The sequence below is a fragment of the Nothoprocta perdicaria genome, unplaced genomic scaffold, assembly GCF_003342845.1.
Source record: "Nothoprocta perdicaria isolate Ctin4 unplaced genomic scaffold, notPer1 scaffold_223, whole genome shotgun sequence".
NCBI lineage: Eukaryota > Metazoa > Chordata > Aves > Tinamiformes > Tinamidae > Nothoprocta > Nothoprocta perdicaria.
In genome coordinates this window covers 313,306-340,314 of record NW_020455431.1, presented here as the reverse complement: position 1 = coordinate 340,314, position 27,009 = coordinate 313,306, and the positions used below count along the sequence as shown (strand labels likewise).

The 27,009-nt window shown below is 36.9% G+C and overlaps 1 protein-coding gene across 1 annotated transcript in view; it reads left to right on the top strand.

Annotated features, from left to right (window-relative positions):
- The window catches only part of JAG2 (jagged 2), a 62,763-nt gene extending 38,783 nt beyond the window's left edge, over window positions 1-23,980 (top strand). Inside the window, exons 5-25 of the mRNA XM_026039230.1 lie at window positions 786-916; window positions 1,325-1,444; window positions 3,054-3,167; window positions 4,032-4,145; window positions 4,731-4,844; window positions 5,296-5,342; window positions 5,616-5,789; window positions 7,688-7,838; window positions 8,143-8,307; window positions 8,669-8,782; window positions 10,150-10,263; window positions 10,662-10,775; window positions 11,794-11,910; window positions 12,943-12,970; window positions 13,992-14,077; window positions 15,741-15,854; window positions 16,027-16,142; window positions 17,594-17,836; window positions 18,280-18,411; window positions 19,337-19,493; window positions 22,331-23,980. Of these exons, the coding sequence (XP_025895015.1) occupies window positions 786-916; window positions 1,325-1,444; window positions 3,054-3,167; window positions 4,032-4,145; window positions 4,731-4,844; window positions 5,296-5,342; window positions 5,616-5,789; window positions 7,688-7,838; window positions 8,143-8,307; window positions 8,669-8,782; window positions 10,150-10,263; window positions 10,662-10,775; window positions 11,794-11,910; window positions 12,943-12,970; window positions 13,992-14,077; window positions 15,741-15,854; window positions 16,027-16,142; window positions 17,594-17,836; window positions 18,280-18,411; window positions 19,337-19,493; window positions 22,331-22,803 (2,938 nt within the window). The 3' untranslated portion in view covers window positions 22,804-23,980. The remainder of the gene's footprint in view (window positions 1-785; window positions 917-1,324; window positions 1,445-3,053; window positions 3,168-4,031; window positions 4,146-4,730; window positions 4,845-5,295; window positions 5,343-5,615; window positions 5,790-7,687; window positions 7,839-8,142; window positions 8,308-8,668; window positions 8,783-10,149; window positions 10,264-10,661; window positions 10,776-11,793; window positions 11,911-12,942; window positions 12,971-13,991; window positions 14,078-15,740; window positions 15,855-16,026; window positions 16,143-17,593; window positions 17,837-18,279; window positions 18,412-19,336; window positions 19,494-22,330) is intronic.
- Window positions 23,981-27,009: the final 3,029 nt, after the last annotated feature.

Below are 27,009 nucleotides of genomic sequence, written 5' to 3'. Positions count from 1 at the left end.
TCCTCTAGCATGCACAATTGCTTGTGTATGCAGAATTCTAGGGACTGCTACAGATAACCTAATCTAAAGATACTGGTCTCTGAAGAAATCTCATGACACAATATCAACTCTGTTTAAAACAAGTGCATTATTAATGGCTTTTGTTTCTGTTTTCTCCTTTTTTTCCTCTAAAGAACACTTTTTTTTTTTCGCATAAATGTCACCAAAGAAAGCAGAATATAGTAGAAAATCTACAGAAAGTGCCTTTAACTCTTGAGAAARTTGACTAGGCAGCGCTATCTTTGGCCGTCTTGGTCTTTTAAGAACTGCAGTATTCAAGATTGGCTAATCTCTTATAATTTGATAGAAAAAAAGCTAAGATACTCAATTCAGTAAGTCTGTATTTTCCTTTTGAAAAGTGTTTTTGTTTTATGTTTGCTTTTGTGGGATGTTTTTGTGTTGTATTTTTTTATGCCAATCTCTTTTCCTAGCGCAAGGTGATTGTTCATGTGAGGATTGAATTTCCTCTGAAAGGGTGACTTATATACACACGGTTCTTGTAATGTGTAGTCTTGGTGTGTTGTGTTGCCATGGTTTGTAATATGATTAAGCAAGTTGAGTTCTAGTAACGATATTCAGGACTAGTATGTCCTTAATGGGAGAAATAAAATAACAGTTTGGTATCTGTTGCACATTGAACAGTTGACCATGTTCTTGAGAATGGTAAGTATAGCATTCGAAATACCTGTAATGCTGATAATTAAGCGTCATGTTGCTAACTTTTAACATGTGAACTTACATCTTAGGTGTCATTATGGTTGGCAAGGACAGTTCTGTGATGAGTGTGTCCGCTACCCAGGCTGTGCTCATGGGAGCTGTAATGAACCATGGCAGTGTAATTGTGAAACCAACTGGGGTGGCCTGCTCTGTAACAAAGGTACTTAACATTAATTTACAGGAAAAATGAATACAGTCGCATGATTAACTGATAACTCATTAACCTTTTTTTTTCCTGCTAGTGTGCAATTACTTGAGTATTTCTGTCCCTAATTATTTTATGGCAGCTGATTCTTAAACGCTGTAAGTATAAGAAATTTAAGACAAGAGGCTTGGAATGATCCTGATTCCAAGCATTTCTGCTTGGGATTTCCTGAACCAAGCATTTCTCTTCTTCATCCTTACCTGTTCCATGGACAGTAATGAGAGGACAGGCTAGCTAATGAAATATGGGGATGTTAGGGGTGAATGATGTTAAAGCCAGAAGAACACATTTGTATGTCTAAAATTTGGAGCAATAACACTAAGATTTTTTCCCTGTTGATTGACATATCTTTTCTCTGCCCAGATCTGAATTACTGTGGAAATCACCATCCTTGTCTGAATGGAGGAACGTGCATGAATACTGAACCAGACGAATATCGCTGTGCTTGCCCTGATGGCTATTCTGGAAAGAACTGTGAAATTGGTACTTATGGATATTACATTTTACTTGCAAAACGGGAAACTGTTTCAGGCTGGGCTTTACTCTAGACTGGTGATTTTCCTGCTTAATAAGTTTTATGCTTGTTCTTGCACTTTTGTAGAGTGGAGTGCCTCCTGCCTATTTCTCTATCTTCTGTTGACTTGCATTGTAAATGTGTTCCTTCATAGTCCTATACTAGCAGAAAACTAAGGAAGGTAGTTGTAGTAGACTTTATGGGGATTTTGACTTTTTTTTAGCTGTATAAATGTGTTAACTTTTCTGTCTTGACTTAGCAACTTCCTACTAAAGTCAACTTTTAATAACTTGCAGTACTTTTGAATTAATGATGCAAATGTTAGCTGGCATGGAAATGTGCTCAAACTCCCTTATAGGGTCACCTTGAGCATAGTTTAAACAGTCCATTGAAAAATGTGGCCCCTCTGCTTGTGTTGCCAAAATGGAGGAAAGCATTTAAACTATTTCTTTTGAAGTTTGCCTTCCTGATTACCATCTAATAGATGTGTGTCTATCCAACACAGCAGTATAGTGTTCTTTTCCATCTACATGGTTGTTATAACATAAGACCTCCTGAGTTTCTATATGGTTGAGATTATTTTTGTATTTGAAGACTTTTCTTGACCCTTCTGTCAATAGTTAAAGGGGCAACATACGTGTCATAATTTCGTTCCCCTTTTGTGCAGAAGATGATGTTTGGAAGAGACTGAAAATTTGGAATGTCTTCCTTCACCTTGAGATATRCTTCAGTTCAATTTTTTTTACCTATAGTATTCAGTTAGATATTCTGCAGTCTTATTCCATGGAATTCTTTKTTTCTATGTAGTCTTTCCAGTTTTCTTGCTCTGAATGTTATTTTCTTAAGGGGAAAAAAAAACCACTTTTTTCTTTATCTGTTTGAGTTCCAAGTTCATTATCTGTAGAACACTCATACATTTATCAGAGTATAGATCTTATTTGAGCATAATGCAGTATGAATTTGGTGTTATCAAAGTTTGAATTTTACTTCAGTTAGTATAATAAGTTGCAAATTTTTGGCAGAATGGATGAGACATTGTCTTAGCTTGCCCGTAGAGCAGTAGAGAAATCACTTGGCTCTTTAGATGAGGAGGCAGGGATGAAGTGAACCATAACAGAACTTGTCAAATATATGAATGTTAGCCAAATATTGTTTTATGATCAGTTTTCTTCATTRGTATCCAAGACCATGTAAATTTGGTTTACGGATTAGATGACCATCCTTAAAAATAAAAGCTGGCAGCAGTGGGAGTCTTGCATAGTAAAATTTAGACTCAAACTTCTGCAAGTTTTAAAAACCTCCATGGAGTGATCTTGGACAAGATAGTTTACAAAATGCAGGCAGGTCTATTTGCTGTTTCCAAGGAACAATATTAGAATTCAGCTAAGCTGACCTTTGTCACTTAAACTACTGCTGCTGTTCAGGACCCTTCGTACAGCAAATCTGTTTCCTCTGGCTTGAAGAGGAAAGAAGGAAAGGGGGTGGGGGGAAAAGAGGTGTGAGGGGAAATCTAGGTTGCTGTTGCTTGATATTACAAGGTTATTTACAAAGAGCTTTTTTCCTCTTTTCTTTCCTTAGCGGAACACGCTTGTGTATCTAATCCCTGTGCTAATGGTGGAATTTGTCATGAAATTTCCTCAGGCTTCAAGTGTCACTGCCCACCAGGGTGGAGTGGACCAACGTGTGCCATTGGTGGGTATGCACTGACTGATGATTGACCAGTTGGGTTTGGAKGGCTGGTGCAGCTTGTTTTTAATTATGCTCTGTGGTTATGGAACTGGTAATCTTCTACACTATCTGGATTTTAACAGTTGTGTTGGGAGACTCTGAAAAGATGAATGGTACTATTCAATGTAGGGTATTAAAGACAGCATACATTTGCATACATTTGATGTGGTTTAGATCTAAGGGCTGGCAGAAGCCTAATTAAACCATGCTACCTACTTCAAGCTTTTGTTGACCTATATTAAGAAAAACTCCCTATGTTGCCAAAGCTTATAGTATGATTTCACACTATGTAGCCAGACTAAAACAATGTGGATTCATTTGTAAGAAACGTAGAAGTAAACGTAGAAGTTTCTCTGCTTCTCAAAGTAGTTGAACAGTGTTTTGTACTTACGTGATAGTCTCTTGTTAGGGTGATGAGAAAACAGTCCAAACTTCTGCATGGTTGGATGTAGTATTTCAGCTGCTGGTAGCTATGCRGGTTGCATGCTGTCTGTGATTTAGAACAGAAGATTTATTCTTTTTTTCCACAACAACTATCTCCAGAAAATTATTGGTTAAACTTGCATTATTTTCTAGGGATATGGCTTTCAATCAGTGTGTTAATTGTTGGAAGATTTATTGAATCTTCTTGCTTATTTGCAAATGAGAGTTTGCAAAATTCCTCTTTATTCCAACTTATATTTTAAAGATATTAGAAAAATCTAGGTAAAAAAAACCCAGAATTTAGAATTTTGATTCTGCTAATGAGCTTTTTAGTACCTCCCACCCTCAAAATGACTTAAGTCAAAGTTTGGACTGTGTTATGAAAGGCACATTCTGACTTCACAGATATAGATGAATGCGCATCTAACCCTTGTGCTCGAGGAGGGACCTGCATTGATGGTATTAATGCATTTGAGTGCATATGTCCACAGCAGTGGATTGGAGCAACGTGTCAGCTTGGTAAGTAATTGCGTTCTGAAGTTTGAAAACCATTGAAGACTTGTCCAAACCAATGAGTAGTTCTAGTTATCTTGTATCTTGGTCATGATAGTTAAAGTAAACTTCTAAGGCGTGTTGCTATTAGTATCTTACCTCCTCCTTTATAGATCTTAAAAGCAGGACTTTGAAGTGTATCTGTAATCATTAAAGTGCCAATTTATGCTTATTTATAATAGCTCTCCTAGAATGCTTGATAACTATTTCTGTTTCAAAATACAACATTGGTGGTGGTAGCTCCTACTTAATGGTGGCAGTGCAGTGACTTTATACTTGGGGTAACCATCAGCTCATGGAGGCAAGGGAGGGGTTTGCCCAGACTAACATGATCTTTTGAGTTCTGGCAAAGGGGAAAAGTAAGATAACATGCATGTGCAGCAATAGATAACTGTGCACTGAAAACCAGTGCTGTGTGAGGGTTTTAGCAGCCTACCCAGTAACAACATGAGCTTCTGATGCTTGGACTGCATGGAAACTTTGCGTGGTGCTGGGGTGATCTGGTTCTGGGTTTGTTCTTTATTCTCTTCTTTCTTTTATCTTCTTTCACAGATGCTAATGAGTGTGAGGGGAAACCCTGTGTTAATGCTTACTCTTGCAAAAATCTCATTGGTGGATATTACTGTGACTGCATTCCAGGATGGACAGGAGTAAATTGTCATATCAGTTAGTATTCCTTTAGTATGCATGTTAATCATAGGATGTTTTATTCTTTAAAATACATATATATGAATAATGGTATAGATTCTTGGACAAAGAAAAGATTCTTGATGTTAGATTTTCCTAATTTGCAGCAAAGCAAATGTAAAGTATTGTGTGAAAAAATGAGCGATTGGTGCTGAAATTGACTTACGCTTTTGTAACTTTGGTAATTCTTTTCCCTTGAGCAGAACTACTGATCCCAGATTCTTTTTTACTTAAAATATTAGATTTGAAAGTAGTTGATACTACTTGAAATAATTTTCAATTAGCTTCAAAGTCTTTAAAATGAGAATCTTCTAAGAAATYAAGCATCCTTGTTTTCCACCCAACTTCCTATAAAAATCCTCTCAAAACTATTCTGTCTCTTATTCTTCAGGTATTATAAATTCTAATGCCTTGTGTATTTTATTCGTAGATATTAATGACTGTCATGGACAATGTCAGCATGGAGGGACTTGTAAGGTAACTCTTGTCAATTACATTTTGTATGGGGATTAAACTTTGTTGTGACTAGTTACGAATTCTATAATTTCTAATTACAGATTGGTTAAATGAGATTGCAGTGTAGCATGTTAAGTCTAGTGCTGCACTTTTAGACTCTTTCTTGCTTAAAAGTAACTTCAGGTAGTGTTATTGCTGTCCATTCATTCATGTGCGAATAYTTCAAATTCTTGTGTACAGCTTTATTAATGAACATATCTTTCTCCTTTTGCTTGTCCTTTCCCTCCTGCGTAGGATGAAGTGAATGGTTACCACTGCTTATGCCCTCGTGGTTTCACAGGAAAAAACTGTGAGAGAGAAATAAACGAGTGTGAAAGCAATCCATGCCAGAATGGAGGGCGTTGCAAAGACCTGGTGAACGGATTCACTTGCCTCTGTTCCCAGGGGTTTTCGGGCATCTTCTGTGAGGTGAGGGCAGCGCTGGYGTTACTGCAATAGCTGTCGTGGCTGGAGTTCTAGAAAGAAACTTGTCTCTGGTTTAAATTTGAGTAACCCAAAGCGAAAGCTGGCTGRCGTAGCTGTTACTTGACACTCTGAATAAGCAGATCCGTTGTACGGTGGTGTCATAGCACCTTCAGCATTTAAAGCAGCAGCCTAACATACTGGAAATTATTACACATAGGTGTTGGATCTCCTAAACGAAAGCTGCAAGTATCTCTTAATCCTGAAATGTTTTACTTTGCAGTTTTTAGGATCTGTGTCCTTCTGTTACAGTAAAATGTGTTAGGCCTTCATGCTTCTAGCTCTGAAGTATGTAATCATAATTAACTTTCACGTAATCCCACTGCTCTTGATAGGAGCATGTACATAATTAAAGGCAGCTGATGTCTAAGTGTGGACTCAGAACTTTCAATTTGAGACCATCGCAGAAGCGTGCACTTAAGCAGTGTTAATTAACTAAGAATTCAGATCTGAAACACTGAGGTGCTGGTGATAATTTGTAATTAAAATACTTCAAGGTAATACTTCAGAGGTCTGCCTGTATCCAAGGAGGACGTAAGACTTCTCTATGCGGTTGAAGATGATGTTGCCTTAAATACAGTTTGTGATTTTTATTTTTGTGACATGCAAATTCAATGTTTCCAGTTGATGTTGTCTTGAACATAGAATTAGAATTTTGTGTTGGATTTCCCCCAGAATTCTTCACAGAGGACATTAGAGTGGTGTCTCCTAAATGCTGAAGTAATTTGATTGAAAAGCATCTATGTTGTTAAGGAAACAATCTGATTTTAAGAAAATTTTTAAAAGCTTGCAGATAATGACCAACTATTAAGCTGGTGCAGTAGCTCATAGATCATATGCAATTTCTACACAAAGATCACAGCTTGAATGCTTTAGTCATGTCCAGAATCTACCATACTGTGTAATGAATCTATTTGAAAGGGGAGGAGARGGGAAGGAGAGGTTGGCTGCCTGCATTTTGTGTTACAGGAAAGATCTACCATTGAYTCCAGATGCTAAAGTACCAGCTACTGGACTTGCTTTGGAAAGGGAAAATTTACASTAATGGGAGGAAACAAATGGTGACATCTGATAGAGGAGATCTGAGAATCTTTCAGACCTTAATTATTTTTGTAATCTATTTTAAATGTTCGATATGACAGAGCAATTAAGGAYGCAGAAAACCTCTCTGCTGAAGGAATTTTGTGTGCTGCACTGAATTCAGACAAAAATTGAGACAAAACTTTGCTATTTGAGTTCCTTCTGTTTTGGTTAATGTGTCGGTTTGTGGTATTTTTGTTGCTTTTTTTTATTTGGCTGTTTTTTCTTGTTTCCCTTCCCCCTCCTTTTTTTACCGATAGAACTATTGCATATCCTGATGAAATTCAYTGTTGGACTTTCATCTCTGGGACTGAGAAAGCTCTCATTTCTCGCATGAAAGATAGTGGGCTGGGAAGGAAACTAAGAAAAACAATTTGTAGGAAAGATATCATGATGTAATGGTTGTAACTCTTCAGGCTGCTTTGAGGATTTTGAAACTGATTTAAGGCATCACCAGTTAGTGATTTGTTTGTTTTGTTATTTTTTTGTTTATTTTGCAAAGTTATTGCAAATGTGCTTATTTATCCTTCTGCAAAAGGATATTTTTACAGAGGTATCAGAAATCCTGCCTGTTAGGAATGACTAAAGTAACTTGAATTCTACATTTGTGTTGCTGAAAGGAATGCAATGAAGACAATTCATAAATGTATTTTAAACTTGGGTTTCCCTGTAAATTAGTTTCATCTGTGTCTATGGCAACGTAGATAAAGCTGATTACCCCTGGGAAATCGAGCAGCTGCTGCTAACTGAGGTCTTTCCTGCAGATGGATATTGATTTCTGTGAACCTAACCCTTGCCAGAATGGRGCTAAATGCTATGATCTGGGAGGAGACTATTACTGTGCCTGCCCGGATGACTATGATGGAAAGAATTGTTCACATCTCAAGGACCACTGCAAGAACAATTCTTGTAAAGGTAYTTGCTCTTGTCCAGAAAATTGCCCTTTAAAAATGGGAGCCCAATACTGTATTTTGTAATAGCATTATATGAAGCACTTCATTTGCTTGAACCTTGTGAAGTAGTGGGGCAGTGGGAAAACATSCTTGTAATAATCATTATAACAGTTTTAATGTTTATGAACAAGTAGAAAGTAAATTACAGTTAATATAAAAAATTAKATTATAAGCAATCTTAATCTTTGGGTAACTTCTTTTAAATCTGTAAACTGATTGGTGATGCAAATCATTAGTACAATTGATGGTATTCTTCTCATTTTTAGTAATAGACAGCTGTACAATAGAAGTCTTCACTAATGCTACCCAAGGTGGAATCCGTTTCATTTCATCTAACGTTTGCGGGCCTCATGGACGGTGCATTAGTCAACCAGGAGGGAATTTTACTTGTGCTTGTGAAAGAGGTTTTACTGGGATATACTGTCATGAAAGTAAGTAGGAATTTCCTTCAGATGACTGCTGATCTACCCCTTCCTTGTAAAGCTTCCTGTTTTCRGATGTTAAAACAAAAAATATATGACTTTAGGACTTTAAAAAGGTGCCTAGAGCACTTTTTGTAGTGCATTGTTTCAAGTAAAGTTTCTTCTGGTAACAGTTGTCTTTTGTAGTAGTTCACTTTTTCTCTGTGAAACATGCTGATTTCAGTCCAAACTTAAATGGAAAAGTGTCTGTACCCACTGTCTCTGTGGACAGTCTTCTTCCAAGAAGCCATGGCTTCCTCCAACATGAGAATGATAAAGATGACGGATGTTGACAGCCCAACTTCTGTTGACCTTTTCATTGTTGTTGTAGATATCAATGACTGCCTTGGGAAGCCGTGCAAGAATGGTGGCACCTGCATTGATGAAGTGGATTCATTTAGGTGTTTCTGCTCAAGTGGCTGGGAAGGAGAGTTGTGTGACACAAGTGAGTACTGCTGAGGATTACATCTGTGCTGCAGCAGTTAATGAAGGTTGGAGCAAGGTTGACAAGAGCATAGAGTTTCTCTGTTCCATAGGAACCTTCTAGCCAGTGTTTGCCAAAGTATTTTCCAGGCTTTTGGATAGCAGCTCCAGAGGGTTCAATTACTTTAATAGGAGAAAAATCTGATTTTTTGCAGTAGTATGGGGTATTTCTTGGGAGAAGAAAACTTTATTCTGAGAGGTGAAAGTGACAGATTGTATTAGAAAGATGCATTGCAAGTCTTTTATCTCTGTAAGCTTATGCACCTTTTAGCATTTAATGTACAAGAAGCTCCTTTTTTGCCTGGTCCAGTAATACAAATAACAAAAGTTGCCATTCTTTTTGCCAATGTGTGGTAGCTTTTTTCCTGAAAATCAGTTCAAGCTAAAATCCTTCTGCCTTATCAAAGAAATTATAAATTGAATGTGCAATCCACTGGTAAAAAACTGCAAGTCTGAAGATTTATTCAATAAATATCATGAGGAGTTAGAGCAGCTTGTATGCAGGGTTCAGTGGGAACAAACTTTTAATCTTGCTACCCTGGCTTGAGTCTTTAGGCCTTGGTCAAGTCATAGTAGTATGTTAGACCAGTTTGCAGTCAGACTATGTCAAAGGGGACTGCATTGGATGCTTTACTGTATGTGATCTTCCACTCTGAATAATGTCACTTGGAAGGAACTTGGCCTCATGCTTTAGACTTCTTGCAAGATTCATACCAAATGARATGTGAAGTAAAGGCTAAGAAACCTTTGGTAGTCTTCACCCTCAAAGAGGTTTCGCTGTGCCCTATATGAAGTTTAGTCTGAAATACTTAGATGCTGCCTATTAACACCTGTCATAAATGAAAAGAATCCTCTGCCTTTGTTCCAAAATTCCTGTGTGTATATGAAGTTATCTAAAGGCTGTAATTCTTAGTATGTTGAGAGATAAAGCAGGAGATGGAGCCTTAACTACCTCATGTAGATGGCCTAGGTTGAGACTCCTTTCAAGGACATTTTGTGGGCAAAAATAATAGCTTTCTCTGGAGTTCAGAATGCAGTTTTTTGTTAGGAACAATTGAACTACTTTGGCTCATTTAGGTACTTTGCTGATTTCTGAATGACTTTTTTCTTCTTAAGCTATTAGAAAACTTTCCTAATTATCATTCTTCAAAAATCAGAGTTTTTCTTTCTTCATTGTCTATAATGAATATAGTAGCCTTTTAATAATTTGGAACTCAGTCTTTCTAAACACAATGGAATTTTTCTTTCCTCTTTAGTATAAAGGAATATTTTATACTTTTTCATGATCTAACCTTGCCAAGACCATTTAATCAAATAACTCTTTTTCAGATTTCAATGACTGTTCTCCTAATCCATGTCACAATGGTGGCCGATGCATTGATTTGGTGAATGACTTCTATTGTGAGTGTAAGAATGACTGGAAAGGCAAAACTTGTCATTCACGTAAGTGTGCTTTTACTTTGATCTGAAGTTTACCCAAGGATTTGTTTTCTTTTTCTTTATGAGGCTAGAGTTCCTGAAATTTAAACAATTGCAGTGAAAGAATAAGCATACTTTCATTACCTCTTCCACATTCCCAGCAGCGAAATTGAGCATTTTAAAATAAATATTCTTGAACAAATTAGTGGGGTACTGTCTTAAGAGTTACTTTTAACTTCTGTGACTTGGGTTTGCTTATAGTAATACAGCTCATGGAACTCATCCTGTGTCATTCAAGTATAAACTGGYCTTTGAATTAAAAATAAGTGGATGACACAAAGTATTTTTATTCTCTATCCTTTATTTTTGTTTCTGTTGGTCTAGACTTGCTGTTTTAATTACTGCTATATTGTGACACGCAGGTGAATACCAGTGTGATGCAAATACTTGCAGCAATGGTGGAACTTGCTACGATGATGGAGATACATTCCGCTGTTCATGTCCTCCAGAGTGGATAGGAAGTACTTGCAACATTGGTAAGCTCCTAAAAGTTATCTACAGAAAAAAGACAGGACCAAGTAGAGAAGAGCTAAGATAATGCTTAACCATTTGGTTGATGGGCAAAMCTGTAGCTTCTATTTAGCTAGATCAAAACCATTCCTGTTGACTGGTGACTGAAATTTTTAAGATCTTCCACTCCATAAAAATATGAGAGTCATTAGCCAGCACTCACAGGCAGATGTTTTCCACTAATGCTAGATACTGACTTTTAGGAAACTGCTCTCTTTATACTGCTTACATAGGCTTTTTTGGGTTCCTCTGAAGGCTAGTTTAGAATGCTAATCCTCTTGCACTAGTTTATGTACTTCTCTATAGGCACCATGTATGAAGATTTTCAGGGAAGTTAGTCTTCAGCTTTGCTTTAAAGGTCATAATGCGAGTAGTTTTTTGAGCAAGGGAGCTATAGGTACAAGCTTAACTAGGAAAARTGAAGCACAGAGGAAGAAGTCATTCTTTCTAAACAATTACATGCTACTGCAGGGAGTTAATTTTGATGTTTTGGAGACTGAKCTAATTGTAGTCTTCAGTCTCCATCATACACTTTTTTATGACTATTAAACTTGCATTAGGGCAAGGATGAAGGTAGCTCAGTGTAGGCTTTCTTTCCTTTAAGATATAATTAGAGCTTTTAATCAAAGTCTACATTTTTAAATGGCAGTGTCTTGTGTGGTGTGCATGATGACCTGTATAACTCACTACCAGAAAGAAATAAAAGATGGAGGGAAAAATAAGTAATGGTTGAACCATGAGGCTTATTTAAAAAAAAAAAANAAAAAAAAAAAAAAAAAAAAGGCGGGAGATGGTGGGGAGGAGAGGGAAGGAAAATGATAATAAAAGTTTAAAAGAGACTATCATAACTCAGATTGTATAAAAAAAAACTTTCAATTTTCTTGTAAATTTTAAAGTGTTAATCAGACACTTTTCAGGATAGTGATATTGGCATATTCAGATGAAATTGGAAATCTTTTTTTCCCCCTTTGTTTTAAATCAAAGCTAAAAACAGCAGCTGTCTTCCAAACCCTTGCATGAATGGTGGAACATGTGTTGGCAGTGGAGATTCCTTTTCTTGCATCTGCAAAGAAGGATGGGAAGGGCGCACATGCACACAGAGTAAGCTTTTCTCCTTTCTTCCCCTGCATTCCCCTGGGATATTAGGAGTGTCTGTCTTGGAGCAGTTAACTGAAACAAAGCAAGTTTATAGAGTTCAYGTGCCAAAAATATCTGAATCATTCTGGGTGGGAGGTAGGTAAAGATGACGCTTGTCTAATGAATGAAGAAATTGTCTCTCTTTTTCACCTAGTCTTTGCCAAAATAAGCCTTCAGCTTCCTATTGAAAAATAATCTTTGGGAACACATTTTTGTGAGGATTGTTTTGCTCAACGTATTAATTTTAGTAAGGAAAAGTATGTGGAAAGGAAAGCAGTAGTTTGTATTCCATCATTGACAGTTGTTTTCTCTAAGGATATCAGTTAAATACTTTAACATACTAATGCAGTGAATTGATTAGGTGGGGTAAAGCCACCAATTTTTTTGTTTTTTTCCTTCAAGGAATAACATGCAGAAAAACTACATTTCTAGCATTTTTATTGTAAATTTACTGAGAAATTACTGTTGTATTGRTGTGTGCCCTAAGTGATTTTAAAACCTTTTAAAGCTGACTATACTAGTGTAAATATTAYCTAATTCAGATACTTTTTTTATAATGGGAAAATTTGCTTAACAAATCTTTGTGGCTACTCACTTGTGTGAAGTTCCAAAGAGATGGTTAGCTTTTAAATGAGCTTTTAGAGCCTATTTGAACTGGCCACTAGCAATGAGGCTGATTATATCTGTAGTGCTGTGACCATGCTGTACTTCAGTGCATTTCATATGTCAAAAGATATGTAAGTTGTTTAAGTAAAACAGATGTGTTTGTTGCTTTCTTCACAGCATGTAAGGTATCTCTTTGGTCTCTTAATTCTGACCAAGTTTTCTCCCCAAACATATGAGGGAAAGCAGGGAGGAGAGTGGTCTGTTTGGTATTAATATTCTTTCCATTATAATGTGAGAGATGGATTAGACATGTTATATATGATGGAAAAGAAATATGCCAGAGAGGTTGCCAGACAATTTGCAGTAATTCTTTTTTTTTTTTTCTTCCAGATACCAATGACTGCAATCCTCATCCGTGGTAAGCMTGAGAACTCCAGTTCTCTATTGTGAAAACAAAAAGAGAGTAAAAGAAATTTTCAAGTAGAGATTAGAATTGGTTCTATCCTAGAAACTATTGAAGCCCGCCTTTATAAAAATAACCTTAAATGTTTTTGCTTTAGGCATGCTTTAGCTGTTCTTTGACAGTGGGGAAGATGACCAAACACAGTTCTGAGCGTATAAATACGTGTGGAGACAAAGTATTATAATAGCATAGTTTTAAAGTTAGAACAGTGTGCTGAGTTCTTACACTATGCAATTAATTAGATTCAGGATAATATTTCAAATATGTATAACTGAGTTTTTGAGTGAAAAAAGAAATAATTGAAAACTTATTTTGACAATAGGTAAACTTATATAAACATAAAAACATTCTATTAGATCAAATACTGTGATTTTTTTTTAAATATTTTTTAAAGATATAAATACTGTGTTAAAGCCTTATACTTATGGCTAAAGGGGAARAATATTAATATTATGTATTAAGGAAACATAACTTATCTTTCCACATTGCTGACTTCTGTTACAATAATTTCACTTGTTTCAAAAAAACAAGAAAAAATTCTCTGCTTTGCATGTACTGCACAGTATTGCTTTATCTCCCTGAGTTCTGTCGATAAGCTTCCCACACTCCCCCCACACATGCATTTTTGTAGGATATTACTSTTTTAGCAGGTGATTTACTAAGCAATCTTATTTATCTAATAGTATGCTCAGTATGCTTTCTCTAATAGGAAGAAATCATTCCTCTACATAACAGCAGAGAGTTTAATTAATAAAGCTTTGGGGGAATAAATGAAATAATGCAGGTGGCTTATTAAGTAGACTTGCATTATGAATTATCAGGGACTTCTTAATTCTGTATTGTTCYGTACCCTGAATAGGGACAATAGACATTTGCATTTGAACAGGCTGTGCGAGACCCCTATGGTTTTTGCTCATCTTTAGACTTGTGAATCTACCCTGAGAAACTTGTTGTAATAAGTTTATTATTTTTGCAGTTACAATGGAGGCATCTGTGTTGATGGTGTGAACTGGTTTCGATGTGAATGTGCACCTGGGTTTGCTGGTCCTGACTGCAGAATTAGTAAGTACCTGTATGGATAAAGAATTAAAAGGTTGTACCATTCTGAAACACACACACAGTAAATAAATAAAAGACTATTTATGTAATAGGTCAGCTGAATTCAACCAATGAAGCAGAATTCAGTTGAATATTCAGGCACTGATTCTCACCTTGTAAATAATGGAACCTTAATTTGCTCCTTTCTTCATTAAATGCAWCTTAAAATGATTTAAATTGTACTCTAAGTCTCATTTGCTGGTTTTTGTCATACACACCGCTGAAGGTTCTGGGCTACTAGCTTCCTAACAGTTCAATATGTTTTAGGTATTTCTTGATAAGCAGCATTTTGTGTGTTAAAGATGACTGTTGCGTTAGATTTTTCATATAGCATTAGAAGTAGAAATCCACTGAGACATCATTAGTGAGCATCAGGGAGTATCGTGCTGGCACGTTTAGTGGCTCATGCCATTTTGCAGATCTTTCAAAGCTACCTGCAAGTAGCTTGAAGAGCAGAGAACCTGAGAAGAAGGAAAAGGATTGTAAGGTTGAGTTTGAATGTTGTGGAGGAGTTTGGGTGTTTCACTTGTTTGGCTGAGTTTGGGATTTTCTTCTCTTTTGGGGGATTTTCTCTCCACGCTTTGTAACGGGACATTAGTCTGTATGCTTGAATATGATGTACCCTATTTTTACACAACTTGTCTACCTTTTTGGTAGATCAGACTGATATTTTATGGCTTCMAGGCTGTTTGGCCTGGTCTTTCAACTTTGTCAATAGTCAGATGTTGACCATAGTACTTACACTAGTAGCTTTGGGTTAGTTATCTCTGGATATTGGACTAGTGGTTGCGGATAATCGTGTATGGTAAACCAGTGTAGCTTGAAGAGAGGGGGAAAAAAATTAAACCTTGTAATAACTTAGATACTTTTCCATTTGCATAAAACTTCATCTGAAAATGGATTTGAAGGATAATAGAACCAAAAGCTCTTGCACATCCATTTGATACTTTCCCCTGACTGCTCAGATAACAATCACACTACACTACTTAATACATTCACTTCCAAAAAAAAAAAAAAAAAAGTGTAACACAGAAGATGAGCCAATTTTGTGTATCAGCCAAGAACCAGCTTTTGAGGGACTGGTGTGGGTGTTAGTTTTCAATTCAGGGAAGCCTTTTGGAAGATGTGTTGGTGTTTTGRGAGAGGACAGTCATGGTTGGAAAGGAAACAGTGTCTGGCTCCCTTGGCAGGTTGGTTTCTGTTGCATGCATTGRTTCACTGTTACATAAATTACTGTTGACCACTTCCCCAAGATAGATGCGTAGTGAGATGTTATTTTTCTAGATTAGATATCATCATGAAATAGATGATATCCAGGTATCTCTTCCACCCTGAGCCATTCTGTAATATCAGTACACGTTACTATCTTGCTTTCTTTGGCCCATRTGCACTAAATGGAATCTACTTGCCACTTGAAACTCATTAAGAGAAGTTGCATGAAATATCTGTAACAGAGATCAAACCATACTCCTCCTTTTCCTTGTAGTAGATTGTATTGCAAGAGAAGTTGGTCACTCCTGCATGTCAGGAAAGCAAGTATTACCAGATTACATCTCAATAAATGTCTTAAGTACAAACACTGTTCTCTGTATCTTTGTGATTAAGTTTAATCTATTCTCTGTCTTAGATATTGATGAATGCCAGTCTTCCCCTTGTGGATATGGTGCCACTTGTATAGATGAAATAAATGGATACCGATGCACTTGTCCCCCTGGAAGAGTTGGTCCTAGGTGCCAAGAAGGTATTTCTATATTTCTATAACCTTTATGCAAAAAAAAAAAAATGGGTATAGGATAGCCAGTATAAAGCTGGTATACAGTAGTCTCTGTAAGGAGCAGTAAGCTGTAGTCTTCTAAGCTTGTGCAGTTTCAGTAGCTTAAATTTGAAATGTCTGCCTATGTTTTTTTCACTAGTGATTGGAATTGGAAAGCCTTGCTGGCTTAAGGGAATCACCTTTCCTCACGGCAGCAGGTGGGATCAAGAATGCAACAACTGCCACTGTTTGGATGGCCGTATTGACTGCACCAAGGTAGGCATTTTACCATTTTTTCTTGAATGCTTCTGTCTGAAACATACTTAYGACTCTTTATATACACATTTCTTCTCTTCCCTCTGCTTTTCCATAGGTCACCCCAAACTAATTAAGTGAAGTCCAGTGACTTCCTGTGAAAATGCTTATGGAATTGTCTTTATAATCATAAGCTAATGTTTTGCTCTCTACATTCTRGAACAAGTTGTCTAGAGACAGAGGRGCACTTTTTGCTGAAAAGTAAATATGAACTGGAAAGGAGTAGTGACCCTTGAAAGGATAAATAAATCATTCTAGCAGTTATGCAAACAGTTTTAGGGCTTCTATTTCTGTGGAAGACTAATTCTGAGGTAAAGGACATGTAGGAAGAAAAAGTATTTTCTTCCTCAGTTGGTAGTACTTGCCTCTTTGTCTTTCAAAAGGCTTATGAATTGATAMGTTACAACCTTTCTATATGCAGCATGGCATATGCACTGGTAGTTGTGATTTATAAAACTTAAGACTAGCCTAAGTACAATTCGAATAAGTTAGTTCGTTGTGTTCCAAGCCCTTCAGTTCATACTGTAATGTGGCTTTTGTATGTGATGTTTCTTAGTGGGTTTGTGGCACTTATGCAGCTTGTCACACAAAAAATCACTTCTGTGCACAAGCTGGAAGTTCATTCCAGATGAACACTGGCTAACACATTTGCCCACCCTGCAATCTGACACATGCTTCATTGGAAGCACTAATGTAAAAACTTCTGGATCTCAGCGTCCATCCTCACCCTTTGTTTAGCTAGGTGTCGTGTAGACAAAGAACCAAATCATCCACTTACATATGTTGGTTTACAGAATAAATATACTTTTTTACTGACAATAGTGCTTTAAGAAATGTATGTTTTTCCTAAAACTTCAATATATGTTTAGAGATCTACAGATGTGTATCATAACAGAGCTGTATTTGGAAGCCTGCTGTACCTCATTAAATTGGGCATATTGATATGCTCCTTTCTGTTGGARGTGGGTGTGTTTTAGGTGGCAGTCCCTATCACCTGTGTCACTCTTAATGTCCTCAGCATTCTGTGGCAAAGAGCTTCAGTGCATCTCCAGATAAATATCTGAGGGATGTGAATCATTGTGGAGGTGTTTCTCTTTTTTGCTTTTAATAGATGCCTAAATGACTGTCTTAAAATAGATGTCTGAACTTCTTGATAACTCAGGTGGGATGAATCTGTAAGCCCTTCATGCAGTATCCTTTCACCGATGTCTTGGTAATAGGTGCTTAGTTTACATTTTTGTCAACACAAATGTGCTCATTTTGTAAATGAGCAACTCCAGCTACTAAAATGACAGTACTGCAGAAGTACTTTTTTTTACAGTTAGCTGATTGCGAATCTTCTCGGTGGATTGTATGTTTTGATTTGATGCATAAAAGCAATCAATTGTAACAATATTTTCTTTAATTTTTAGGTGTGGTGTGGGAAAAAACCTTGTCTGTTACAAAAGCACTGGGATGCAAATAACCAGTGCCCCATGGGTCAAGAATGCCAGGAGAAGTATATGAAATGTTTCCAGCCACCGTGCGCTGAATGGGGAGAATGCAGTGCCTCTGAGCCTCTGCCTGCCAATATCAAGTGTCTGCCTAATTCTGGGTATTTGGACAATGACTGTGCTAGAATTACTTTAATTTTTAATGAAGACAAAGTCCCGCAGGTGAGAAGAGAAATTAATAAGAAAGTATAGCAATGTGTGTAGCACTATATTCTGTGTATGGGCATGGAAGATTAATACTTCTAATAGTGACTCCTTATTGTGTCAGCAGCTTGCAGAATTTATGACTTCTGCTGCTATAAGACACCCTATGTCTAAAAGACAAGGCAAAATTAAAATCCATTTTGAATATTATGGATTTCTTTCAAATCTTATAATCAAATCATTTCTAACAGGTCAAGATCATTTCAAGATATTTTTTGGGCTGTGCTGATAGTTATTTAAACCCACTTCCTCCCACTTGATTCCAAAACCTTGTTCCTCACTTTTGTCCTCTTTGTCATCTCTGTCGGGTTTCAGTAGCTGCAAAACAAAAAAAGCTGTGTATCTCTAGATACTGTCTTTGACTAGAACTAAAGTCATGTAATTTCCATTGTTTCTAACAGGGCACTACAACTGAAAATATTTGTTCTGAAATTCGATATTTACCAGCTTCTAGAATTGTTTCTAGGGAGAGAACTTTGATAGTATTATGTGATCTATCATACTCCACAGAGAATGCAGTGGAAGTTGCTATTGTAAGTATGAGATTTGTACTGATAAATGCAGGGAACTGTTTCTCTGTTTAGAGCATGGGAAGCTGTCAAAGTTTTTTCACTTTAATGTAGTTACTATAATCTCTTTCATTTTGAATGCAAATATGAGAATTTCATCTCAGAATTTCCTAGTTGCTAGATAGCTTTGTGAGGTATGAGYGTTACTAATGACTGAAGACTATCGCTGTCTTACTGATAAATCACTTCAGAGACTGATTCCATCCTGATAAGCATCTAAAAGTGCTTATCCATCTGAAATCTTGGACTGTTGACTTTCTCTGTATAGAAAAGTGGTGCTGTCAGTGGTTGAATTGAATCTTGTCAGCATGAAGTTTGGCTGCTGTGCATCCTCTATGGCTGCTTTAGGACACTCAGTAAACATAAGCTTAAGTCTAAGTGGGAAGTTGAAGAGAATTCCAGTCAGGTGACAGTAACTTCTCCTATGAAGCTTTTTTAAAAAAAAAAAAAAAAAAAAAAAAACACATCATTACCAACATCATGAAGAATGTGCTGAGCTATGATGCAAGGAGCAGTGTGTGTGGTTTAAATATAGCAGACTGTTAATGGTCCAAGCTTGTGTCTAGATAATGTGCATGTCTTAAAGTGCTTCAAACTATGACTAAGTTTAGCTCAGTAGTATAACGTGGAAGTCAGTTGCCTTTTACTTGAGGTATACGACATTAGCAAGTAGGTGTGTTGCCCACCAAGTCTGATACTTTATACAGTGCACATTGAACCAGCATGCTATTACTGCAGTAAGCTCTTAGTGTGGCCAATAAATAACTGTCAAGAAAAATCAACCTGCAGAGCACAGTAAAGATGTAACTGGTTTTAAGAAGTAGAATTATTGTCATCACTTCACTTTGCAATTCTTTTTTTTCCCCCCATCTTTCCTCTACTGCTTTAGTCTTTTGTTCCACATCAAGATGAACAAGACAATAGTCTCATACAGAATGCTGCTAATACAATAGTAAATGCCATCACCAAGCGGCAAAACAGCACTGTTATGTTGGCAGTAACTGAGGTCAAAGTGGAGACCATAGTTGTTGGGAATGCATCATCAGGTAAGGTTCTCAATATGTTAACTCACTGTTTTTAAGCATATACGGTGCCCCTCCTGTCAGTTTTTTTGTCTGTCTTAACATGTCTTGCTGGGTAGGTAGTAGATTAGGTTGTTACTTTTAACTCTGTAATTGCTATCTCTAACTGAACAGGAAATGTCTTAAAAGCAAGAACCTGTGCTTGTGTGCTAGTTGAAATTCAAACAGATTAACAGAATATTCCTGTCTATTCTCAATCACTGTTTTGACTCTAATCTCCAGTCATGCTTTCCACTCTAAATATGCCTTTAACCAGCCAAGGATTTATGCTGTTAATGCATTGCTTACATCCTTTCTGACTCTCTCAAATTAATTTCATGCAAGCCCCAGTCTTTGATGCTGCTGAAAAAAATAATACAGGCGGAGACAGGCACAGGCCATTGCATCTAGTGTCTGCGAAAGTGCTCGTGTTACCTACCTTAACTCCTTAACAGGAGTGAAAATTGTCTGGTATCTTTTCACATTTGGCTGGGATGAAATCACCTTTCTCTCCTATTTGGCCATGAGTTTCTCACTAGTGCACRTCTGACTTAAGTACAATGTGTATTCCCCTTAATGGGGGGTATGGTATGATTGGAGATCCTTTTTTATCTCTGACACATGCCAGAATGAACAGTTGAAGATTTTGCATGCTTGTATTTCTTGCTCATCTCCTTGCCTGAAGCAGGCAGGCAGAGGTCCTGTGGATGACCCGTGGTAGGCTGCAGTTCAAACAAGTCCTACAGTGGAAATCTTACAATGGCAGGAGACTTTCCAGTTTCAGGTCCAGTTCCAGGACTCCAATGTGTAACCTTCTGGAAAGTCTTCCACTCATGGTCCAAAGAATGAGAAAATTGCCTGGTTCTCCTTTGCTTGCATTTTACCTCTAGGGAATGCCTTTAATCTATTAAAGCCTTGGCAAATACACTGTTTCCTTAGCTCTCCTGGGAAAGGAATGCACGAGCTTTGTTCTTGTATTGAACACAAACTGCATAGATGGTAGTCTTGTGCCAAAATTCTGATATACTTAAACCCCTCCTCATTCTGGGTCTGCTTAAAATCTTAGGAGAAGAGAAATGGGATTATTCTGCTTTCCACCCCAATAAGATTCCAGAAGGCTCTGAGGAATGGAAAAGACTTATTGATCGCATAACAAATGTCGGAAAATGATAGGTTTCAATAATCCTTTTGATATGGATGCTCAATATTGAGCAGATTCTCCTGGTTTCTTAACTGGAATCATTAGGAAGTAAACTGTAACCAAACAACAACCAGGAAAATCCTAATTTACTTTTAGCCTTTACTTGGTTCTCAAAGATAACACAGTGGGTGGAATCCCCATGTGTCTGTGATGAGAATCTGATTTTTCTGGGATAGTCAAGTCCTTAGAGATTATTTTCATATAGTTCCCAAATTAAGACTATTTAATTCCTTAAAAGCTAGAAGAAAAGCTAATGAAGTGTCTAAATGGCCAAAGCCTTGCCTATGAATCTTARAAATTTGGATTGCCATGAGAATGCAATATTTCTTTCCTGATTGTGGAGAGACTGGTATGAAAAGCTGCTATTTTCTAAGAAGGAAATTCCTAAATTCATAGTTTAATATTATTCCCAATTGATTCAGTCTCCTTTACCAGAAAGAAGTATTGGAGTTGTGTTGGAGTTTTGTGTATAAACACAACTCCAACATAACTTTCACACAAGAACATGTTCTAAGGCACTTTAAGGGTGGAGTGAAGGTGCTAAAGGTGGTGAATCGAGGTGCTGAAGGAGTTGAGGTCATTTTGTCAGTGGGTTATTCTGCAAGGAGCAGACTTGAAGTTACAGGGGGAATTTGCATTTGGGTTATAGGCTAGACGAGTGAGTTGACAGCATTTGTCTGCAGATCTTTGAAGTTATGTGAAATGAAAATGAAAGGAAATGAAACATGAGAGGCTTTACAGTTTTGCAGGGTCAAAAGGATTGCTCAAAGAGTAGAAAAATGGGGTACTTTTGTCCTAGTAGTAGAATCAGAGCAAAAGAAGTAGAAGCAAATTTACAGCATGTATAAATTTTTGGGGGGATTATCATAGAAATACRAACTGTTGTGGCTGAAAAAGATCTAGCAGGGCTTGTATGATAGAAGAGTATGGGAAAAGCAATTGCCTTAAGTCCTTTATTTTCATTTAGCAGTGAAGAGTAGTGTATTTAGTGATAGAATTCTGTTACACCAAATAATTTGGCACAAGAAATTAAATTAAGAATTTTGCTGTAAAGCTGGAAAATCATAAGGGGTGCTTGTTTGGTTAAACATCATAATATTGATACTAAAAAGCAAGGTAAGAGGTAGGTGATACATAAATGCCTGGACTTGACAGAAATGGATATTTCTGTCTTAGGGTAAATGTAGTGTGTATTTCTGATGCAAATACCAGTACTTACCAGTGCTTACTCTAGAGGTATAGTAGTCCTKCCAACCTGTCTCCTAAGAGGGTAAGAGTTTGTTAATTTGTGTTTCGTTTTGAAGGGTCATGATTGAGGTTTTGTGGGGCTTGGTCTATGTGCTTCAGATGRAGATGCTCTTTATATAATCAGTTTCTCCATTGGCGGGGAGAAAAGAAATCCTTGGAGATGTGTTTTCCCTGCTTAATGATAGAGGAAGAATGTTAGCTTRGAATAGTAAATTCTAAACACAACTAGTATATGGTGATAAGTGTTTCAGTGAAGGTGTTTTCTTCTAAAAGTCCTTTCAGGATTAACTTAGACATAGATACATCTCTTGCAACTGTCCAATCTATATATTTACTTCCATTAACACAAGAATTTTGTTTGTTTGCCCTCTAGATTATTTGGTTCCGATTCTTTGTGCGGTCTTTAGCATTGTGTGGCTGACTTGTATAATCATCTGCGTGTGGTGGACTCGGAAGAGGAGAAAAGAGAGAGAAAGAAGCCGTCCTCCTAGAGAAGAGGGTGCCAATAACCAGTGGGCACCTTTAAATCCCATAAGAAACCCTATAGACAGATCTTATAGTAACAAAGACATTCGTTATGAATGCAAAAACTTCATATCTCCTCAAAAAAGAACTTGTGATGCAGTAGAGGAGTATGTAGAGTATGAGGAAGAGGAGGATGAAGATGAGGAAAGAGATGAGGAAATGGACAAATTCCTCTCTCACAAACTCGCAAAGCCCTTGCCAACAAAGGCATCTGACACAACAGAGAGCAGTCCGGTCAAGAAATCCCATCAAATAGGCAAAATGGACAACAGATCTGTAAAAAATGTGAATGCATCAAACTTTGAAGGCAGTAGAGACTAATCCGTGTTTGGAAGGTGGGCACACTGTGCCCGCCCTTACTGGGGAGGGGGAAAATTGACATCTCCACTTTGCATCAAGGACTGAAAGTATCTGGAGTCAAATGTTCATAGTTTCTTTATTTTGAGTAAAAAAAATAAATAAAAATAATAATAAATAAAATTTATTTTGTTTCTTTAGCCTTGTATAAATTATTCAATGACTGTCAGATGAAAAAAATGAGTAATCTTTGATAGTTGCTATTTTTGTAAAGTTTACTTATAATACACTCGCTGTGTGGCAGAGGAGAGGTTGTATTTTCAATATGTGTAAAGTTTATTACAAAAGACTGTACACTGTTTACAGAATGTATTTCTTTTTATTACTTACTCTAATTTAATGGTGGCTTTAAAACCTCCTGGTTGAGGAAGTTGTGTGAACTTTAAAATGTTTTCTTGACTTTGAATCTATTAATGGCAGCTCACTGCACTTGTTACGTTAGTAGCTTCTGTAAGATTTTTTCCAAATTTGCCTTACACACTTTGTAATAGGAACAAAAAAAATTATAGAGATCTTTCAACTGTGGTTTAAAAGTGGCCTTTTGATTTCTGTTTTAATTACGTTAGAATTGCAGTATTGAAGCATGTGACAAGTGCCTTGAGATTAAACTTTTTCTATAGCAACTGTCAAAGACTGCCATATCAATATAGTTAAATTGTGAGAACTCTAGGTTCCCCAACTGACACAGTTTATTTTCTAATAGTGAAAGTGCTTTTTTTGTAAATATGTAYATATTAAATGAATCACTCTGTATATTTGATTTAATAACTTAAATATTTTGGTCTTTTTTTTACATGTCATTCCTTTTAATTTATGTTGCAGAAAAGGAGGTTTTATGGCAGTTTATAAGACTTTTTTTGGTATTATGTCCAGATTAGAAAACGATGTTAATACAATCAATGTTAGGAATCTGTTGGTCATTTGTATTTACATAGGAGCATAACCACTTACRTGTAAATAGATCCAGAAATGTTTGTTTATCCCCACGTTCAGCCCATCTCAAGAACACTAACGGGTGCATCTACTGTACAGTACCAACATAGCGAGGCATTGTTTTTTCTTTTGTGAATATGTTAATTACATGTGGTATTACTTTTTTTGCGTTTAAATACAGACCTAATGAAGGGAACAATATTTTCCTCAATCTTGTTTCTGTTGTGCTTTATTCATCTTTTCTCTAAAGAGGAGAAAAAAAAAAGAAAAAAAGCAAAAAAGAAAAGAAAAAAAAGAAAAAAAAAGGTTGTCAAGCTGAGAAGATGGGAGTACCTCATTAGAAATGATTATTTGTAATGGAAGATGGAAGGCTTAAGGGGTTTTGTTTTTTGGGATTTTTTTAAGGCTTTATTACTGCTATTAAGTGGGCAAACCAAGTTTATTTTAATTACTGAAGAAGCATAACACTACATCCACCTAGTTAACCCTACCCCTGAGAAGAGCAGATGTTTATTTGAGAGCATAAACTCTGGCCCATGAACAATGTAAACATAAATGTTTTGAAAGCAGTTATTTTATACATGAACACAGGAATTGCTTTGCAGGATCTTCTGTTTTAGTACATTTTTGTTTGACATGTTCTTAAAAAAACTTTCAGAAAAAAACTATTTATTAAAGCATTTTATAATGATGTTTGTTGTAACTTTTTTACTTGTGCTAAATATTCAAAACTTATTTTGATAACCTGGTTAGGAGTTAGTTTAGAAAAGGGTACTATCCTTCTCATGTTCCCCAGTATAATCCTAAGTATTTAAACCAAAAACACTTTTTTTCTGCTACTCTTGTAACTTTTTGTACTGTAATGCTGCTGTCTTCCATAATCTAATAAAATGATTCCCTCATTGTGTGTAAGATACTTCAGAYTGTGTCTGTTTTCTGAGTACCTGAAGATCTGGTGAGTCAAGATGAACAAAAATGGAAAGTCATGACTTAAATACACAGTAACCATGATGTTTAACCGTGGCTTTTATCCAACTGTCAATAGCTCTTCATTGAGCTGACGGAGGAGCATTGCCCTTTGCTCACTCGCTGTACTGTTGCCTSAGTGAAGGTAGCATCTCACGTGTGCTCCTTTAGCACTTAAAACAGGTATGGTCAGGACGCTTGACTTTATGAGGTACAAGGGCAGTTTTTAGCTGGTAATTATTGGTGGTGTATGATGTGTGCTCTCTTTTTAATGACTTTCATCCCAGCTGTTGAGTGGTGGCTGGTTTAGAAGTGTCATTTTGCTTTGTTGGTTGGGAAGAGGGTGGGATCAGGCATGAAGGGGCTCTTAAGTACCCTTGCCCAACAGAACTGTTTTCTGATTTTATTAAAATAAAGCTTCTGCAGTTATTTTGGTATTATCTTCGTCATGTGGCATGATCCCATTTCAGGCTAGTGTGTCTGCACTTTGTTCTTAACGGTGATTTATTGAGCTCTCTTAGGGAATGTTTCTGTGGAAAAGGTGAGCTCTTCTAGAAAGTAACAAAGAATGTAAAAGCTTAATTTTTCTAGTAGCTGCTAACTACTAAAGCAGAATCCTAGAGCCTGGCAGAGAGAATTTTTATTCCAGTCCTCATGCACTTAGTGCATCATCTTTTTCCTTAGGATATTAGCTTGACTTGATAAGGGCTGAGTTCGATTTCCTGAGTTCTCAGAATCGAATTCTGTTGCTGTCTTTGACTTGTATTTCAAATGCCTGCCTGCTTCTGCCCTTGAAAGGCTGGTGGGAGTGGAAAAATTCAAAGCCAAGACAAGGGACCAGCATTTAAAAACATAAATTCCCAAGATCAATTCCGTGGTGCCTTAGAAAAATCTACTGGCTCTTATTATCTTTTCAGCCCTAGTAGGAGTAATGCTGCCCATTCAAGGTCCTGTCAGGATTTAAAAAAAAAATAAATAAAATAAAGATTGCTCTCCCATTTTGGAGTGTCTGTGAGTACCTGCAGAAAGAAAATTCTGATACTTGCTACATTTCCAAATACCTGGGAAAGGATGATGGAGTTTTTCATAAATACAAATAATGTGGTGGGTGTTACTGCTGTATGAAAAAGGATTTTTGTTTTAATGAGGTTGATTTGCTAGGCTTGAAGGCATTGGTTCTGCTTCAGATAACTAAAGTAGTATGCAAAGTCGGGGTAATAATTTGATGTTAATACCTGTAGTTAGGTTCTGAACAAAAAGGCTTAGCACGTTACTCCATGGGGTGTTCTCAGGTGGCTTCACAAACCTGTGCGGCCAAATACTTTGAGTAGCGTAACCAGCCCCTCAAAGAYCTTCTCCCGTGCAGTAGAATTCCTTCTTGCTCCTTTGTGACAGATTTCTTCTAGCTAACCAGCTTGAATAAGTGTTGCGCTTGGTCGTGCTGCCTACCTACCAAAAACAAAAGAATTATTTTATACCACCTTCATACAGTGACTAGACTTAAGTTGTCTAAACAGAGATAGATGTCAGAAACCGGCCAAAAAGAGAAATGCAGGGTGGACAGACACTAATCTATTTGACTTACATAGTTAGCAATGTTTTATACCAATCTTATTTTTATACTGCTTTTATACTCGCATCTATCCCATCTTTTTATGGTCCATATTCTCTTTCTGACTCTTTTTCATAAAAAAATGAATTCATATACATCCAACTTCTTGCTGCTACCGATGCTTGCATATGTGCTAAGCAAGGTGTTACTTTCTGGTGCAGAGCTGTTAAAAGAACTATCATGAGGAAATCTTCTATTGTCCAAACTTAACTTACTCTGCTAAGAGTGCTTGGAAGGAGATCTTAAAGGATTTTCTGAGAAAGATAAATATAACATGAGTGCACAGTTCTGAGTTCATTTTTCTGCTCCAGTGCTCTTCTCAGGTTCTGTGCTAACCTGAAACACGTGGTGAGCTTGATTCTTTTGGCCACTTGCCGTTGTCTGTTTTGTTCTCCAGTAGACCAGGTAATTGGTTCTCYTGAGATCAAAATGTGCTTGGATGGAAAGTTCATACAGCAAAATAACCCAGCCTGGAAGCTGAAAGGCGTTTCAATATGCTACCTTGAAAGTAGCAGAGGACATTGCAACACTGGATGTTAGGCTGTTTGGACAATGAGGGGTTGTGGGTAGCATGGCATTAAGTTGTCCAGGAATTCAGATTATTAGTCTGGTTCCCCAAATGTGTGTGTACTGTCATTGCTCTCCATTGCTGGTGGATT